This window comes from Cynocephalus volans, chromosome 9, assembly GCF_027409185.1.
Source record: "Cynocephalus volans isolate mCynVol1 chromosome 9, mCynVol1.pri, whole genome shotgun sequence".
NCBI classification, from domain to species: Eukaryota; Metazoa; Chordata; class Mammalia; order Dermoptera; family Cynocephalidae; genus Cynocephalus; species Cynocephalus volans.
In genome coordinates, this window is record NC_084468.1 from 104,470,690 (window position 1) to 104,490,140 (window position 19,451).

Sequence of the window (19,451 nt, forward strand, 5' to 3'; positions counted from 1 at the left end):
GGTGTTGATTGTATCAGGTCAGTGGCATAAAACAAATAAACAGAATTTGTAATAGTCCTCTAAAAACATCATGTTATTATGCTCTCAAAAGTTGTGCAAAAATAAAAATGCAGCAGTGGCAAAGTATACACCACATCTGTACAGTGTACAGCAAAACTACGCATACTGCAGAATACACCATCTTGGCAGACTTCAGCTCTGCATGAAATAGGCCACTCAGTTCCGCTTGGCCTGGCTGCTTTCCCCATTAATCAGCATCTTCTCCTGCTGTTCTGCAAGGGCCTGCCATTTTTGCCTATTCTTTCTGCAGCCATCCAGCAAAGGAAGACAGTCCTCTGATACATGGGTCAAGGCCTAAGGAAAGAAAAATAAAGCAAACAACTAGAAGGAAGTCAGGAAATAAGCCCTCTCTCACAGGCTGGCCACAAAAGACCACATCCCACACTCATTTCATGAGCAAACCTGCTGTTGGGGTTTTCACAAGCTATGTGAACACATAGATCATTTACAAACAATTCTCCTTAAGTTATACAGATAAGGAGTACATGCTGAGAGACAGAGCGAACACACACATTACAAAATAACATCAACGAACTATGGAGACAGATCTGTGTAGAATCACTTTTTAGGGAAACAGTATATTTTTAGGTAGTGCAGATGGCTCTCCCTAAGTATAACTCCATTAGGAGCTGCTTAGCTTTTGCATTTTTCTATAGAATGGTTATATACAATGTACTTAAACAGATTTTTATCACATTTTACATATTTTATCATATCTATTTTATATCTATTTATATATTACATACTTTATCATATCAATTTTTAAACAGATTTTTATAACAGATTAATTTATAATTCATTGTGGCATTGTTTACCAACTATATTGCCATAATATTTAGCTATAAAAATGCTCATTGCAGATTTCTTCATAATAGAGAAACATTGAAAATGACTTAAATACCTAACAACAGGGTTAGGCATATTGTGTTATTTTGTGGCCATTAAAAATGTCACACAGAAGCACATTTGACACTGAAAGAAAGTTTATGATATATTATGGATTGCAAAAAGCAATTTTTGTTAAATGAAAAGAATATAAAAATTTCATAAAGATATACGGTTGACCCTTGAAAACATGGGTTTGAACTACACTGGTCCACCTATAACTGGGTTTTTTTCAATATATTAAAATGTTTTTAAAATGTATTTTCTCTTCCTTATGATTTTCTTAATATCATTTTCTCTTCTCTAGCTTACTTCATTGTAAGAATACCATGTATAATACATATAAATACAAAATATGTGTTAATTGATTGTTGATGTTATTGGTAACGCTTCTGGCCAACAGTAGGCTAGGAGTAAAAAGTTATACATGAATTTTCGACTGCACAGGAAACCTTCATGTTGTTCACTGGTCAGCTGTACACTAATATGATAACAGTAGTTATCTCTGGGTTGTGGGATTATAAGTGGTTTTATCTTCCTTTTTGCCTCTCAGTATTCTCTAATTTTTCTATAATGAGAACATACTACTTCAGTAATAAATAACAGTAAAAATACATATCAATAAATAGCACAGAGTTTTCAATAGCAGACTAAAATAAAATGAATCCTTACATATACATGAAATGTAGAAGTATAAAATCTATAATGTATTCTGCTTACTATTTTGAGTATATTTACAGAGATGGGGAAAAAATCAAAAGAGCCATTACTATTTTCAACTGAAAAACTCTTAATCCAATCAATAAGAAAGACATCTGTTATTGAAAGAACGAGATGTTCAAGGGTGTTTGAAATAATGCTCTGAACATACATCTGAGGAAGAACTTGTAAACACAGGAGTAAACAAGTAGAATGCTGAAAAGGATGGAGACAGTGGTGCAGGGGCATAACACCTGACTTTCTTTTTTCCTCTGTGTTCCTTTTGGTGTCTCTCCTGTCCTTTCCTCATCAGCCACAACTTCTTTATTAAATTCTTTTGGTGACTAGAACCCCAGATTAGGGATGAGAACTGGACTCTAGATGCAGTTCTCCCACTAACTACCTATTTGAGGCAAATAGTCTATCTCCCTGAATGATGAACTTTACAAATTCAATTACTGAATCTGTGAAATGTACAGATTAGAAAATTTCTAGGGTTTTTTCCTGGTATGACATTTTATGATAACTCCTTAAATAGTTTCCTGTTTTAAACTTTTAAAACCAAACTACATTTATTTTCTGTACTTGGGTCATAAACATCTAAACTAGTAAATTGGATGTTTGAGGCAGAATCTATTTAAAAAAAATAAACAGGTAAGCACCCCTGCTCGCCCAACTAATGAAAGCAGCACCCCAGGGGATGTTGCTGACTGTGGGAAGCAACTCTGCCCACCAGACTGATGGCAGCAGCATGCCTGGGGACCTTGCCGCCCACAGGAGGCCTTTGCCCACCCAACCAACAGCAACAGTACCCCCACCACTGCCACAGAAACTGGTGCCACACAGGTGTTTCACCACAGCCAGCGTCATAGCAACTGCTGCCACAAAGGCGGCTTGCTACCCTAGCAGCAGCCACCACTGCCTTATAGGTGGCCCACTGACCATGTGATGGCATCGACAGGAGAGACACCAGTGAAGCCTGGGGAAAGAGGAGTGAGCACACACCTGTGACTCAGTGGCACAACTGAAGGGGCAATTATACTGCCACACATGGTAGCACACCTGGGGGTGAGACATATGTGCGCAATCCACAAGACTGCCTTGAGCCAGGGACAGACACAAGCAGGACCAATCGAGAGCACAGAAACCCAGGATACCCAAATAGAGTAAGGAAGAAAATTCCCAATAACTACCAACCCATCCCCCAATTGGGAGAAAAAAGGTCCCAGGAGGAGCCCCTGCCTGAAGGAAAGAGGAAAGAGAAAACCCACCCAGGTTCACCCATTCAAACTGAGGAGTACCAATATACCAGAGTACACATATCAGGGTCACAGGACACTAGCTGGTGTGCCAAGAAGCTCGCCCAGGGTCACCTACCCCAGCCAAAGAGTGACAGGGCACCCAGGTGTTTCTCCTAAGAACATGAGAGCTCACCCACATCCTCGATGAACCTACATAGTGTCACTAACCTCAGCAAGGAATCACTAAGCACCCCAGTGACTAGGCCACAGAGGCACTCACATGCAATTCCAACAATGAATATGGCTGAACTACCCACATGGAGACTACATTACCACATCTACCTGGAACCAAAACTAAAACCCCTACTCAACAACAACAAAAAGTCTATGGGAGGGGAAGTTCTCAAAGCCTACACCAGACTAATAGAAGCACCAACTGATCTACCAGATGACCAGACATCAACATAGAGATACTAGAAATACAAAAACCAAAACCAAAAACAAAACCCCAAAACATAAAAAATAAATATGACACCATTAAAGGAATACAATAATTCTGGAGTACCACACCACATAGAGCAGGAAACCCTTGAAATTACTGAAAAGTAACAATCTTTAAATAAACTCAATGAGATACATGAAGACTCAGATAACACAATGAAATGAGAAAAAATATCCAGGGTCTGAAGGAAGACATTATAAAGAGATTAATACATTAAAAAAGAATGTAGCAGAACTTCTGGAGCTGAAGGATTCATTTGATGAAATAAAATAAAAAAGACTAAGAGTGTAAGCAGTAGGCTAGAGCAAGCAGAAGAAATAATTTCTGATTTTGGGAAGACAGTCTTTTTGAAATAAAGGTGGACAAAAACAAAAACAAAAAACAAAAAAAGAATAATAAAAAATGAAAACCTAAGAGAGCTAGCAGACAACTTTAAGCACACAACATGTGAATCATGGGTGTTCCAGAGGGGAGGAGAAAGGAAAAGGAATTGAAAACATATTCAATAAAATAATAGCAGAAAACTTCCCGGGTATAGGGAGAGACACAGACCTTCAAATCCAGGAGGCTCAAAAATCTCCAAACAGATTCAGTCTAAAAAGGTCCTCTTTGAGAAACACTATAGTCAGACTGGCAAAGCTCAAAGATAAAGAGAGAATCTTAAAAACAGCAAGAAAAAGTGTCAAGTCACCCATAAGGGAGTCCCCATCAGGCTAACAGCAGACTTCTCAAGGGACTGAAGAGAATGCAATAATATATCCAAAATACTAAAAGAAAAAAAACTGCCTGCCACGAAAACTATACCCAGCAAGGTTATCCTTCAGAAATGAGGGAGAAACACTGTATTTCCCAGAAACATAAACAAAATTATGTGTGTTCACCATCACACGACCAGCCCTATAAAAGGTCCTCATGGGAGTCCTGAATCTGGAATCCAAAACAACAATAATCACTACCATGAATATACAAGAAAGAACAAAACACACTAGTAGAAAAAAAATACAAATGAGAAAGAGAAATAAAACTATATCTTACCTCCTCAAAAAAAACCAACAAACACCAAAGACAAGAATAAAAGGGAAAGACAAATAAAAGAAAAAAGACAAAAGGGAAGAAAGTAACAAAAGATATTTAAAACATCCAAACGAAAATTGATAAAATGCCAGGAGTAAGAAAATACCTTTCAATAACAACCCTAAATGTAAATGGGTTAAATTCCCCACTCAAAAGACACAGATTGACTGACTGGATTAAACAGCTACACCCATCTATATGCTGTCTACAAAAGACTCACCTCAATTGTTAAGATACACACTAATAATAGTGAAAGGATGGAAAAAGATATGCCATGCAAATGAAAACCCCAAACAAACAAGAGTAGCTATTCTTATATCAGATAAAGTAGACTTTAAACCAAAAAAACATAAAGAGAGAAGAATACCATGATATAATGATAAAGTAATCTCCCAGCAAGAAGACATAACAATCACAAATATATATATGCACCCAACACTGGAGCACCCAGATATATAAAGCAAACATTATTAGACCTAAAGAGAAAGACACCCCAATATGATAACATTTGGGGACCTGAACACCCATCTCTCAGTACTGGACAATCATCTAAGCAACAACACAACAGAGAAACACAGGATTTAAACTACACTTTAGACCAACTGGACTTGGCAGATATCTACAGAACTTTTCATGCAACAACTTCAGAATACACATTCTTCTCATCAGCACATGGAACATTCCCCTGGACAGACCACATATTAGGTCACAAATCAAGTCTCAACAAATTTTAAAAAATGCATATCATTTCAAGTATCTTTTCAGACCACACCAGATTAAAACAAGAAATCAATAACAAGTGAAACTCTGCAAAGTACACAAACACATGGAAATTAAACAACGTGCTCCTGAATGACCTATAGGTCAAAGAAAAAATTAAACAGGGAATCAAGAAATTCCTTGAAACATATGAAAATAAAGGACACCATATCAAAACCTGTGGGATACTGCAAAAGCGGTACTAAGAGAGAATTTTATTGCAATAAACGTTTACAACAAAAGAATAGAAAGATTTCAAATAACCTAATGCTACACATCAAAGAACTAGAAAAATAAGGACATTCCAATCCTAAAATTAGTAGACAGAGAGAAATAATTAAGATCAGAGCAGAACTAAGTCAAATAGAGACCCCAAAAATGATACAAAAGATCAATGAAATAAAAAGTTCTTTCTTTGAGGAGATAAGCAAAATAGACAAACCATTTAGCTAGGCTAACTACAATAACATGCAAAAAAAAAAATAGAAATGAAAAAGGAGACATTACAATTGATTCCACAGTTATAAAAAAGATCATTAGAAACTATTATAAACAACTACATGCCGACAAATTTGAAAACCTGGAGAAATGGATAAATTTCTGCACACATACAAACTACCAAAACTGAACTGAGAAGAAATAGAAAACCTGAACAGACTAATAACAAGCAACAAGACAGAAGCAGTAAGCAGCAGTCTCCCAACAAAGAAAAGCTCAGGACTAGATGGCTTTACTGCTGAATTATACCAAACCTTTAAAGAGGAATGAATACGAATTCTCTTCAAACTATTCCAAAAAATTGAAACAGAGGCCATTCTCCCAAACTCATTCTATGAGGCCAGCATCACCCTGACATGAAAACCAGACAGAGATACCAGAAAAAAAGAAAACTAAATAACAATATCTCTGCTGGACACAGACACAAAAATCCTCAACAAAATACTGGCAAATGGAATACAGCAAAACATCCAAAAAATTATACACCATGATGAAATTGGATTTATCCCAGGAATGCAAGGATGATTCAACATATGCAAGTCAATAAACCACATCAACAAGGGCAAAACCATATGATTATCTCAATAGACATAGAAAAATCATTAGACAAAATTCAACATCCCTTCATGATAAAGATTCTCAGAAAATTAGGTATAGAAGGAAGTATCTCAACACAATAAAAGCCATATATGACAAACCCACCACCAATATCATCCTGAATGGAACACGAAGACAAGGATGCCCATTCTCACCATTCCTGTTTAACAAGTATTGGAAGTACTAGCCAGCATAATCAAGCAAAAGAAAGAAATAAAGAGCAAACAGACTGGGAAAGACAAAGTCAAACTGTCCCTGTTTGCAGATGACATGTCTTATATATAGAAAAACATGAAGACTCTACAAAAAAACTCTTTGAGCTGATAAATGATTTCAGTGAAGTTGCAGGATACAAAATCAACATGCAAAAATCAATAGCATTCTTATACTCCAAAAACAAAATAGCACAAAAAGAAATTAAGAAAGTGCATTTACAATAGTCACCAAAAAATAAAATACCTAGAAATCAATTTAACCAAGGAAGTGAAATATCTCTACAATGAGAGCTACAAATCACTGCTGAAAGAAATTTAGAGGACACAAAAAGATGGAAAGACATTCCATGCTCTTGAACTGGAAGAATTAAATTGTGAAAATGTCCATACTACCCAAAGTGGCCTACAGATTCAATGCAATCCCCACCTACATACCAATAACTTTTTTCACAGAAATTGAAAAAACGATCCTAACATTCACATGGAATAACAAAAGACCCCGAATAGTCAAAGCAATCCTCAGCCAAAAAAAAAAATTAAAGCTGGAGGCATAACACTACCTGACTTCAAATAATATTACAAAGCTTTAGTAACCAAAACAGCATGGTATTGGCATAAAAACAGACACCTGGAACAATGGAACAGAATAGAGAACCCAGAAATCAACCCACATACTTAAAGTCAGCTGATCTTTGATAAAAGCAACAAGAACATACATTGGGGAAAAGACTGGCTCTTTAAGAAATGGTGCTGGGAAAACTGGACATCCATATGTAGAAGAATGAAATTATACCCATACCTCTCCCCATATACCAAAATGAACTCAAAATGTATTGAAGATGTAAATACAAGACTTAAAACTATAAATCTCCTAAAAGAAAATACAGGGGAAACAATTCAGGAAGTAGGACTGGGTAAAGACTTTACGAATAAGATCCCAAAAGGACAAGCAATGAAAGAAAAAATAAACAAATCAGATTATATCAAACTAAAAAGGAAACAACAAAGGGGAAAAAACAGCCTACAAAATGGAGAAAACATCTGCAAACTATGCATCTGACAAGCAGTTAATATCCAGAATATACAATGAACTCAAACAAGTTAACAGTAAAAAAACAAGTAACCTGAGTAAAAATTGGGCAAAGGAGGTGTATAGGTATTTCTCAAAGGGAAATACACAAACGGCCAACAGACACATGAAAAAATGCTCAGCATCACTAATCATCAGGGAAAGGCAAATCAAAAGCATGTTGAGATATTATCTCACCCCAGTCAGACTGGCCATTATCAAAAAGACAGAGAATGACAAATGCTGGCAAGGATGCAGAGAAAGGAGTACCCTCCTACACTGTAGATGTGACTGTAAATTAGTGCAGCCATTATGTAAAACAGTATGGAGTTTCCTCAAACAACTATAGCTAGAACTGCCATATGATCCAGCAATTCCACTGCTGGGTATATACCCAAGGGAATGGAAATCATAATGTCGAAGGGACACCTGTACTCCCATGTTTATCACAGTTCTATTTACAATAGCCAAAAGCTGGAACCAACCTAAATGTCCATTGATGGATGACCAGATAAAAAAATGTGATATGTGTACATAATGGAATAGTATTCTGCCATAAAAAAGAATAAAATTTTGCCATTTGCAGAAACATGGATGAACTGGGAGTTAAATGAAATAAGCCAGGCACAGAAAGAGAAATACCAAGTTTTCACTCATAAGTGGGAGTTAAAAAATAAACAAATACATTTAAGAAAAAAAAGAAAGATACAACAAGCACAATAATTTATTGAAATTTCAAAAGGAGGTAACAGAACTTCCCAGAGGTGGGAAGATGGGGCGTGGTTAGCAAGAAATTGAGAAAGGGCCACGAAAAATGATTACAATGTATAATGTTCAACATACTAATTATCCTGATTTGAGCATCACATAATGCACACAGGTATTGATATTCAACATGGTACCCCACAGATATGTACAATCAATTGTTAAAAAAAAAAAAAAAGCCAAGCCAGCAGATGTATGAAAATGGGAGCCCATAATATTCTTCTAGTCACTTCCTTTTAATCCTTATAAAATTTTTCTTGACAATATTAAAGGCACATTATGACAGGGAGAAAAAGTTGAATAATTATTTTTCCTCACTTAGGCTAAAATTTAGACTCAAATAAGAGCATGCTAATATAGAGTATGCACAGTATTCTTCCTGTAGGGTAGCATTGGCATATGATTCTTCTTAACATCTCCCAAATTAATTTGTTGGAACTTAGCTCATAGTAGGCACTCAATAGGTATTTATACATTGAATGAATTAAAGTTTTTGAAAAATAGTAAATATAAAATGTGTTCCTTGTTCAATGCAAACATCATGCTCATCAGTAAAACAAAAAATATTGATGATAATTTTATTTCTTGTTTCTTGATTTAGAATCAAAAAATATGCCTAGTTTTAATTCTTCAGTTTACAAAAAGAGAACAACAAATTAGGTTTAGGTTTTAATTCATAACACAGTCTAAGTTTAGCAAGTAGAGTAGTTTTCATATAAATACCTCATATAGTTGCAAGCAGATGGCGTCTATGAACCCAACTTGCATACTTGGGATTTTGTTTTTCTTCTCCCTGTTCATTAGATCCTGAAAATACAGACACAAACACACACAGATCTGCATTTATTTAAAGAATGCAATGAAAGTGGCTCTAAAAAGATGAGAGTGGGTTAGCTTAGGAAGATCAGGTAGCAATTACAGCCGAGCTTCATCCCCTATGCTCCCCATGAAGACCCTCTTGCTTCATTTCCTAGAAAAATTCATCCCAAAATACAGAGGTGGTATGAGAAGAATCTTTTTCTTATATTAAGATCCATACTCTGTAAAAAGTCCGTATGTATCAAAAATCTTTAAATTCTGTGTGGTCTTCAACACAGCAATTCTGGAAATCTATCCTAACAAGATAATGAAGAACGGCATGTAAAAGTTTAGCAACTAGATGACATCACAGTGCTGTTTGTAATAGTGAACACTGGAAACATCATCACATCAAAGGAAATGGAAAATTATGGTTACATCTATTTCCTGTAATCATGACGGATAATATATAGAAGGGCATCTGTTAGAATGAAAATTATCTTATGATATTTAAATGTGAAAAGAAAATTATAAAAAAAGTGGTACAATATGATGACTGCAAGAGTCTTTTTTGTCCTCTTTCATTTGCTTTTTCTTTCTGTAAAGAAAATGTATAATTCTTCTAATAAGAATAATTTTTAAAAATAAAATGAGAAATTGTGTTCCTAAGGAAAGATCCCATAGAAGCATAAAAAGGAGTCTATAATAAAAAATAAAAAGCATTTGAGTAATTCCTTCTAATATGGTCTCACACTTACGGTGGGCTCTATGTTGAGTTCTTTTCTCTCTCTGTCTCCTTGATCAAAAAATTCAGTTGCTACAAGTTCTGCTATCTGAAATAAATAACAGACTGAGTTTTGTCACTGAAAGTCATCACTCTTTAAAACAACTTTAAATGAAGGTAAGAAAATCTATCAAATCGGTAATTTTCAACATCAGTAAAATTAGTATAAAGTCATAATGAATAATAGAAACTATATTTCAACAGGGGTAGTTTGTAATCTTCTGTAACTAAGTAAAAAAGGCAATATGTTATTTCAGCTTCACCAGTTAGGAAAACCATAACCATCTGAATGCATAATCCATGAGATATTTAAAGCACCTGTTAGTAACAGATACTGTGAAAAACATAGTATCAAACAGGTCCATATATTGCGCTTTTTAAATTTCTTTTAATCTACAGGCTCTCCTCTTTTCTCTTTTTAAAAATTTCCTTGCAATTTTTTGTTGCTGTTGATGATGAATAAACTGCATTGTTTGTCCTGCAAAGTTTCCTACAGTCTAGATTTTGTGGATTGCATTCTTGTAATGTTTAATATGTTTTTCTGTTCCCTTCATTTGCATATACTTGTAATGAGATCTAGAGGCTTAATTAGATTGAGATTCAATTTTTTTTTTTCCCATGGTTACTTCATACACAGTGCTGTGTACACTTCTATCAGTGGTTATATAATGCCTGGTTGCCTCTCTTTTGGTGATATCAGCAATCATTAATGATCTTTGCCTAGTGGATTAATTTCAGGGCTGCAAAAGAGTGACATTAAAAAGTAACATTCCTTTTTCCTTTATTAGTTGAAATATAATAAAGAGAGACTTCCCCACACCATTTAGTTATCCTAGAGTGTAATTCATATGAGAAAAGCAGGAGAAATGCTTGATTTTCCCCTGCTTTACCATTTTAAAAAATGACTTGGTTCTCATGCATTCACCAAAGATGTTTTGTTTTTATTATTATTTTGAACTCTTGGACTTAAACATATCTAATGTATTTCAATCCTTATTGGTGCTCAAAGTGTTCAATTTTGGCCAGTAGAAGCTTATGACGTTTGCTCCTCCATTCTTTAGACCCTATTAGTCTGTGATATCCTCCTCGCTTTCTGCTATAGAAAGCTCGCCTTGTACATTTCCTTCTCTAGAACTAGAATCAGCCATTTCTTCATGGGGGATTCCTTTCTTTAAGATGAGGTATTTAGAAATCTCAGTCTGAGCACTGGATTTGTTCATTACTACTGGGCTGATCACTATTTTTAAACTCTTTCAGGGGACAGAACTAGGACACAACATAAGTTCACAACATAAGTTAAATACTTCCAATTTAAACCCAGGGCTATAGGATTTCTGCATAACCTTATCTGTCTTAGATCTTTATCTTTCCACTCATGCTGAAAACCCTAGTTCTCAACAATACCAGTATAATTTATTTGCTTTTATTCCACATCACTCACCATAGTGACAAATATTGATGCAAAGTGACCACTAAAAATAATTACTAAAACAAAAAAAATTTTTTTGAAGTTCTTTTTGTTTTTAGGGTACATTCCACTGGAGATGAATGGTCAAATTACTGTTTTAATGTCACTTGGAATGAATTTGTCCTTCACAGTATGGTTTTACAACCCAAATCAGGTTTGTTTCATTTTACCTTTCAAGGTTTAGAGATCTTTTTTATTTATTCAATTTTATTTTATAACAAGGAATAACAAGGAAAATTATTAACATAGTTCCAAAGTTAAATCTACAAAACAAGTACACTCAAGGAACTCTTGCTTTTATTATATCTGTTCACTCGACCCTATTCTCTCCTTCCTCTGTAGGTAACCATTAACTTTTTTTGTGGTTGATCTTTCTGTTTTTTTAAAACTGTAAGCAGATATGTACATATATTCATATTTCACTCCTTCTTGAATAAATGGTAGCATATCATATACATTTTTCTTTACCTTGCTTTTTTTCCCACTTAAAAATATATCCTTGTAATCACTCCATAGTAGTATAGAGATAATCCTCATTTCTTTTTACACTTGCATAGAACTCATTGTGTAAAATGTACTGTAATTTATTCAGTCACTGATCAATACTGGGGTTATTTCCAGTCTTGCTATTACAAATAGCACTAAAGTGAATACACTAACGTTAATATCTTTTTATATTCTTGCCAGTATATCTTTGGGATAAGATTCTTAGACGTAATGGTAAATACGTATGTATATTTACATACTTCCAATGGGTTATAATATTTTGCATTCCTTGTTGTCCCACAGCTTCCTCAACAGCATATGTTGTAAAATTTTTGCCAATCTGATTGTTGAGAAATGGTATCTCAGTGAATTTTTTTAATGAAGTAGAATTTACAAATTATGAATTCCATAAATTGTAAATTTATGTGTATTAACGAATGCATATAAACATATAATGTACACCCCATCCAAAAAACAGAATATTTCCATTGCCCCCGAAAGTGCCCTCATGCCCCTTCCTGGTCATTCTTTGTCCCTTTTCTCTCCCTCTTGCCACAGCTACAACCACTAAGTTCTAAGTTCTCTCGTCAAAGGTTAGTTTTGCCTGTTGTAGAAGTTCATATAAAAGAAATCAGAATATGAATTGTCAGGGTAGTTTCAATTTGTAATTTTTCTTATGATTGAGGTTCTGAGAACCTTTTCAAATGGACGAAGGTCATTCATATTCTTTTTCTACCAACTTTCTGTTCAAATCTTTGGCCTATTTTTTCCCATAGGATTGTTGGACTTTTACTTCTCTATTTTTAGAAGTTCTTTATATATTAGAAATATTAACTATCTATCAGATATACGTTGCAAATATTTTTATCAGTTTCTCATTGTCTTTTACGTTGCTTATGGTACCTTTTGACATGTAATTTTTTTTTTCTTTTTATGGAATCAAGTTTATCAGTCTTTTCCTTTATTGTTTCTGTGTGTTGAGCTATAGTTAGGAAAGTTTCTCACTCCTAGCTTACAGAAAAGTCCACTCATGTTTTTATCTAGTATTTGTATGGCTAAATTCTCTACATTGAACTCTATGCTTCATTTGGAATTTAAGTATGTTGAGTAGATCCAGTTTTGTCTTTTTTCCATCTCGTTACCGATTCATCCCAACATTATTTAGTAAAAGTCTATCTTTTCCGTGGTTATTTGAAATACTATCTATATTATATACTAAATATTCTATGTAATTCTAGATTTTCTACTGTGTTCCACTGGTCTGCCAACAGTACCAAACTATTTTAATTATAGAGACTTTATAGTGTTACTTCCATGTCTGGACCCCAACCTCATTACTCTACCTTTTCAAAATTACCTTAAGTATTTTTGTGCCCACCCAAATAAATTTTGAAATCAATTTACCTAGTTTCAGACCAAAATTGATGTAATTTTTACTGTAATTGGATTAAATCTGTAAATAAACCTAAGGAGGAAGAAATGATACCATAAAGCCCTGATGAGTTTTTCTGTCTAAGAGCACAGTGTCTATTTTTCTTTATCTCAGTTTAGTTTTGTGTAGTTATGTTTTTAGTTTTCCTCATATAAGTTTCTGGATTGTTTTTCAGTTTACATGTAGGTATTTTATTAATTTTATTTACTCTTTCCTTTCAGAAATAGGGTCTTCTCTTCCATTATATTTTTTAATTGTTTTGATTGTTTAGTTCTTCCATTCCTTATTTTGGGTTTTCCAGATAGATAACACTTTTATCTACAAGTAGAGATAGTTTTAACTCTTTTCTAATTCTTAATTGCTTTCACCTATCTAATTTCATTGGCAAATATCTCCAATACAAAGTTTTTATTTTTATTTATTTTTTAGAATAAGTTATTATTTTATTCTTTTAACGAAATATTGCTTTAAAAAGTGAATGGATATTACATTTTGACAAATGTCATTGCTATATTTGTGAATATAATGATATGAGTTTTTTTCTCCTTATTTCTATTAACATAATGGAAACTACTGTTTGTAATTCCAGTACTTCACATCATTCTGAATTCAGCTATAGGATCAAATGTATTAAGAAAGAATAAGAATCCAAAGGGTGAATGGTGCTGCTTGTGGTGAGAGAGAAGAGTGGCCTTGGGACTTTAGTATCAACATCATAGTGGTGACAGTAGCAGTAGTACATATTTACTGTGAACCAAGCATTGTCATTTAATCCACAAAACAATCTTATGAGGTATATATCTCTATTTTATAGATGAGGAAATTGAGGTCCAAAGATGAAGTAACTTGCATGAGAATAAGAGCTAATAAGCAATGGCATGATACTTGAACACAGTAGTCCATGTCCAAAGCACACTCTTCTGATGATTACATTATACTCTTCCCCACTTTTGTAAGTCTCTCTCTTTGGTAGCTTCCAACAGTTTTCCTTTTTTATTTTATTAAAAAATTTTTTCTTTTATTTCCCCCCCGCAAGACAACAACAACCACCACCACCACCAGGTAGAAGGGTTTGATTCAGAGGAAAGAAAAGATATATGAAAAGACAAATTCTTCCCTCTTTCATTCTCTTCCCTATTTGGAAATGGGCACATAGTACTATTTGTTATGGAGCAGAAAGGTATGTAATGACCATTTTTCCTGAGTGCTTATGGCACATCAGCTTTAGCACATAGAGAGTAAATTTTTGATCTAGTTTTCTCAGCATGTGTGTTTCATGAAATAAGCCTGTAATTGCTAGGTTCCATGCCTATGCAGCCCAGAGCCTTGACCAATAGAGACTGTCAACAATCTTAGTGCATTAAGGATTCAAAATGCAATTCCGAAAAAAAAATATACAATATACGCATAGCTTTTCTGAGCCTTTATTGCCTGTGCAAAACGTTATGGCAGTTAGACAGAAGGATTTATTTCTAGCCTCTTAGCCATAGGCCTTGATTAGATTCTACCTGGCATCTAATATGAATATTCCCTAAATCTACAAGCCCCAGGAATGTTTAGGTTCTACCTGTTAATTCCTATTTAGTGCTGAAGTATAGCCTAATAGGCTAACCATAAGAAAAATAATTTTTCTTTTTCTAATTTCCAAGATTATTAAAAGTACATGCTAAAAAAAAAATCTCAGAGTGAACCAGAAGTAGTACTGAAATTAAAACTTATCAATGGCTAGGTTTTTGATGTGTTAATTTAGACATGCTCTTTCTGAATATATCCTACAAATATTAAGTGCAAATGAATCTTCTAAAAAGGAAAGCTTTTTATGTCCAATTACCTGCTTTTAATACTGCTTAAAAATTAGAAAAAAAGTTCCATAAATACTTACTTCAGAAGCTACCTTTAAGAGTAAAGACTTTTCTTATTTCAACTTTTTGATTATTACTTTTATCATCACTAAGCAACCTACCCGTTGTTGAATAGGCCAGGGTTTTGTAATTGCAGAAAGATCACAAGCTGTCATCAGCATTGCTCTGTTAAGGGAAAAAGAAATACCAAACTCCTATTTACTTTTATGTGAAAATATATCCTTAGTAAATAATTGCTGATAAAAAAGTATGGGAATGGTAGTTTGTAAAGACCAAAGAAATAGAAACAGAATTTACATAGAAGCCTGACTAATCCAGGATAACAGAGTATCTATCATTGTTTTGGTTACCCTGTGAATTATCAGAATTTGTCTTTAAACTGCCTCATTTAGCTCCTGACTGGCACAATGAAAAATTGTTAACCTTTAGGCAAAAACATGCCTGCTATGATTTTTTTCATCTTGGAATTTCATTCTCAGTGATAGTATGATGAAAGCACACTGTTAATAATAATTAATCCTTAAAGGGTAACATTAGATATCCTACTCATAAAAGTCCTATATCAGAAATTATGGTGGGTCATCCTCATTCTGTCAACACATGTACTGACTTCTATGTGAAAAGCCTTTGAATAATTAAGCAGTATCTGCTAAGGATACTCTTTTTCTCTGGCAGATAAAGAGAGAAATGAGAGTATGGTGGCTTTCATTCTTTCCTTGTTAGAGAAGTGAAAACCATGCTGATTTTCATGGAGTTGTGCTGGTTTTCATGATCTAGAACTGAATACCACAACTATTATAAGAAAATAGCTGTATCTTTAATGTACTGTTTTCCCATGTCAGATCCAAACATCTGCCATATAATAACCCCTTTCATTTGTTTGAAGAAATAGGCAAAAAGGCCATTAGTATAATATAGAAGCACTCAAGGTAAAGTATCATTTGTCTCTCTGGTGAAACCCAATCTAAAAGTATATTCTCCCTAACTATACAAGGCCATTAAAAAAAAAAAAATGGAATTCTCCTGCTATTCTATCTTTTACACCAACTCTCTTGCAAAAATGAGTATACCAGAGATATTTTATTTTATTTTATTTTTTTAAGTTATTTTTTAATTTTTTGTTGTTGTTGTTGGTTTTTCGTGACCGGCACTCAGCCAGTGAGTGCACCGGTCATTCCTATATAGGATCCGAACCCGCGGCGGGAGCGTCGCGGCGCTCCCAGCGCAGCACCCTACCGAGTGCGCCACGGGCTCGGCCCCATACCAGAGATATTTTAAATTACTGTTTGAACCCATTTTCAGGTCACAAATGAGATGAGTGGAGCAGTGAAAACTGGCATAGACTTGGAGTTCAGGTTGTATTTCCTTTTTGTTATTGAGAAAAATTGTTCACTAATCGCTGTAGCATGTCTATAATTTTCTAAGGCACTATTCTGAAAAACATGTTGGGACTAGTGAAGTCCATGAGACAAGCAGAACTAGTGAGACAAGTGAAGCATGACTGTATAGAACAGACATACAGGCATTTATGTATTGTTTTCTTATAATCTGCATCTTTGTTCACATACTTTGTTTAAGTAATATTAATCTATTTAAAGAAATGTTGATTACAAAATTGTATCGGCACTATCCCTAATGACTGCTATGTCTTTCTTTTCTTCATTACAGACTCTTTGTTTTTATTGATCCAGTTCTTTCCATGGCAAAGGTAACAGTAGTAATAGCAAAGGGATGATATCTACAGCTAGAAAAGGGAGGGAGAGGTGTACTGGTGATGAAAACAGAAATCTTTAAGTGCTTCAGTTCTGATAGTGCTGCCATCTTGTTCCCACAATGCCTGGGGTTGAATGTCCCCCCACCAAACTTAGTGCTCATTGTGACAGTGTAAAGAGGGTGGGAAATCCTATTATGGTAATTGAAAGGTGGGCCTTGAAGAGGTGATTAGATTATAGGACCATGATGTAGTGAATGGATTAATAATGGTGGTCAGAAGCGTGGTTCTGAGGACTTTAAAAGGAGAGTGAATGAGGAGGTTAGTCTCTCTCTCTCTGCTACACTATTTTCTGCCATGTGAGACCTCTGGGTCACTGCCGCCACCACCAAACCCTCACTAGATGTGTTCCCTGGATTTTGGACTTCCCAGCATCTGGAAATGTAAGCAATACATTTTGTTTTCTTTATAAATCATCCAGTTCCAGGTATTTATGTTATAAGCAACAGAAACAGACTAACACGTACAATCTTTAGGATACTATTTTCAGCTCCTCCATTCCAAGCAATTAGGAAAATGAACAAAGGAACAGTAGGGCCTTTTATTTTACTCTACAACATTGTAAAGTTCCTTCTAGAACAAAAAAACAATTTATTCACTTGAATTTGCAAATGCATTTCTTTTCAAGTAAATATTCATATTCAGTCCTTTGTATAACACTCTGGAGAAGTCTGACAAGCCTCTAAGATCATCATGTTGTAATAAATAATTACAATAAAAACTGATAGAAAATTAATTGTTTAGAAGAACTTCAGCTTTAAGGACAGTAACCCTACTTACAAAAATAACTCCTTTTGATGAGAATCTTCCAAATTGAATTGATTTTTTCTTATAAGTTCAAAAAATTCTCCACGCCTCCTGGAAAATAAAGAAAAATATTTGGTAGTTATGATGAGTCCATAGGTTCTTATCCCTTTGGTTTACAAAGACACATGGAGTAAATTTTTTGTAAAAAAATTTTTGTCCCATCTTAGAACACAATATAAGAATCATCATTTAACATCTTTAATACCTTATTTTCTCCCTTCTATCATTTGCTTTGGGCAAAACATTAAACCTCACTTAATTTTTAAGTACAGATTACAAATAATGGTAATTTCAATTCTTAAAATGAGACATAGCAGTGGATTAACTTCAGAAATAACTATGTATTCTGTAATTTTTAGCAGTAAGTAAGCCAAAGAAATAGATTTTTCTGGCTACCTTTAAGAAATTGCTCCATAGTATGATAAACAGCTTTGCCAGGACATTTGTCCTTATAATACAAACATTTCTCAACGAGGATGTTAAAAGTGTGAAACAATGCAAATACTTCCAAGACCGATTTCTGCAGGAATTTCTTAAAACTTACTTAATGTATAGTGCTAGGTCTGTAGCTAAAATAGCTTGCTTGATTATTTTCAATGTGGTCTTATATTCTTCAATGGAGAGGCCACTGAGAATCTGATTCCCCTTTATAAAAAAAGAAAACCATCATTAGCATTCCACTAGAGAAGCTGCTGACACGAATAAACTCTGAAAATATAGTCACATATCTTAAACACATGTCCAGTATTCTGAATTCATGAATGTGGAGTGGGAATACTCCCATTCCCACTGCCCTCTCATTTCAGAAAAAACAGCTTCATAATGTTATACCTGCCTACATAATGTATGTTTTTCCAACTCCTATTCTCCTTAGGTCTTAGTCCAGACTTAAAATCCAATAGTTATATATCCTTTTCCTTTGGGCAGATTAATTGCTATAATCTAACAGCAAGTAAAACTTTGAAAAATCAAAGCCATAATAATGGACGTGAAGAATGGAGTGGTGAAAATTTTAAACAGTTGATTATTACAGAGTTATTTTTCTATGGCTTTTGTAATAAAACCAGTAACCTTTCTGCTTAAAGTTTATATAATTTTGACTTAATCAATATTGAGAACAGTGTGTATTCCTTAGAAACACATCAGTATACTCGTAGATGGGTAGAGGACATAAGCCAAAGGTGTGCTTAATTGATGGTGGTATAAAGAAAGCATGAGTTGAAACATCTATAAGGAATATTTTCAAGGTGGCTATCCCATGTGCAAATCATTCAAAGTTTTCGTTTCATAACCATTTTTTATTTCTTGCCTGCAATTTAAAGCATAGTGACTTTTTAATCTTGAACTTAATAAGAAATACAGCTTGGACACTCAGAATATACTCAGAACAACATCTATAAATTGAATCAGATGTTTCCTAAATCTCAGGGCCAAGGGGAACCCCCCCCCCCCCAGAGGCTTAGAAGTGAGATCTGAAGGCAAAGGATTTGTTATAAAAATAGGGGTAGTGCTGGGTGCACTAGGCTGGTGCCAAACACATTGGTTATAGGATAATTAGATGCTGAAATTGTGGCATGAATTTAATTAATGACAAAATCTGTAATTACAACCATAAACATTATTTTTAAATATGATGTCATTTTTAGATTCTAGGCCAAACAGAAAACTATTAGGAAATA

At 34.4% G+C, this 19,451-nt stretch overlaps 1 protein-coding gene across 1 annotated transcript in view; it reads right to left on the reverse strand.

Annotated features, from left to right (window-relative positions):
• Positions 1 to 216: 216 nt before the first annotated feature.
• PDE5A (phosphodiesterase 5A) overlaps positions 217 to 19,451 on the reverse strand; it is a 127,373-nt gene continuing 108,138 nt past the window's right edge. Inside the window, exons 15-20 of the mRNA XM_063108167.1 lie at positions 18,317 to 18,417; positions 17,746 to 17,823; positions 15,296 to 15,359; positions 9,921 to 9,995; positions 9,088 to 9,171; positions 217 to 354 (exon numbers count right to left, since the gene is read on the reverse strand). Coding sequence (XP_062964237.1) covers positions 217 to 354; positions 9,088 to 9,171; positions 9,921 to 9,995; positions 15,296 to 15,359; positions 17,746 to 17,823; positions 18,317 to 18,417 — 540 coding nt within the window. The remainder of the gene's footprint in view (positions 355 to 9,087; positions 9,172 to 9,920; positions 9,996 to 15,295; positions 15,360 to 17,745; positions 17,824 to 18,316; positions 18,418 to 19,451) is intronic.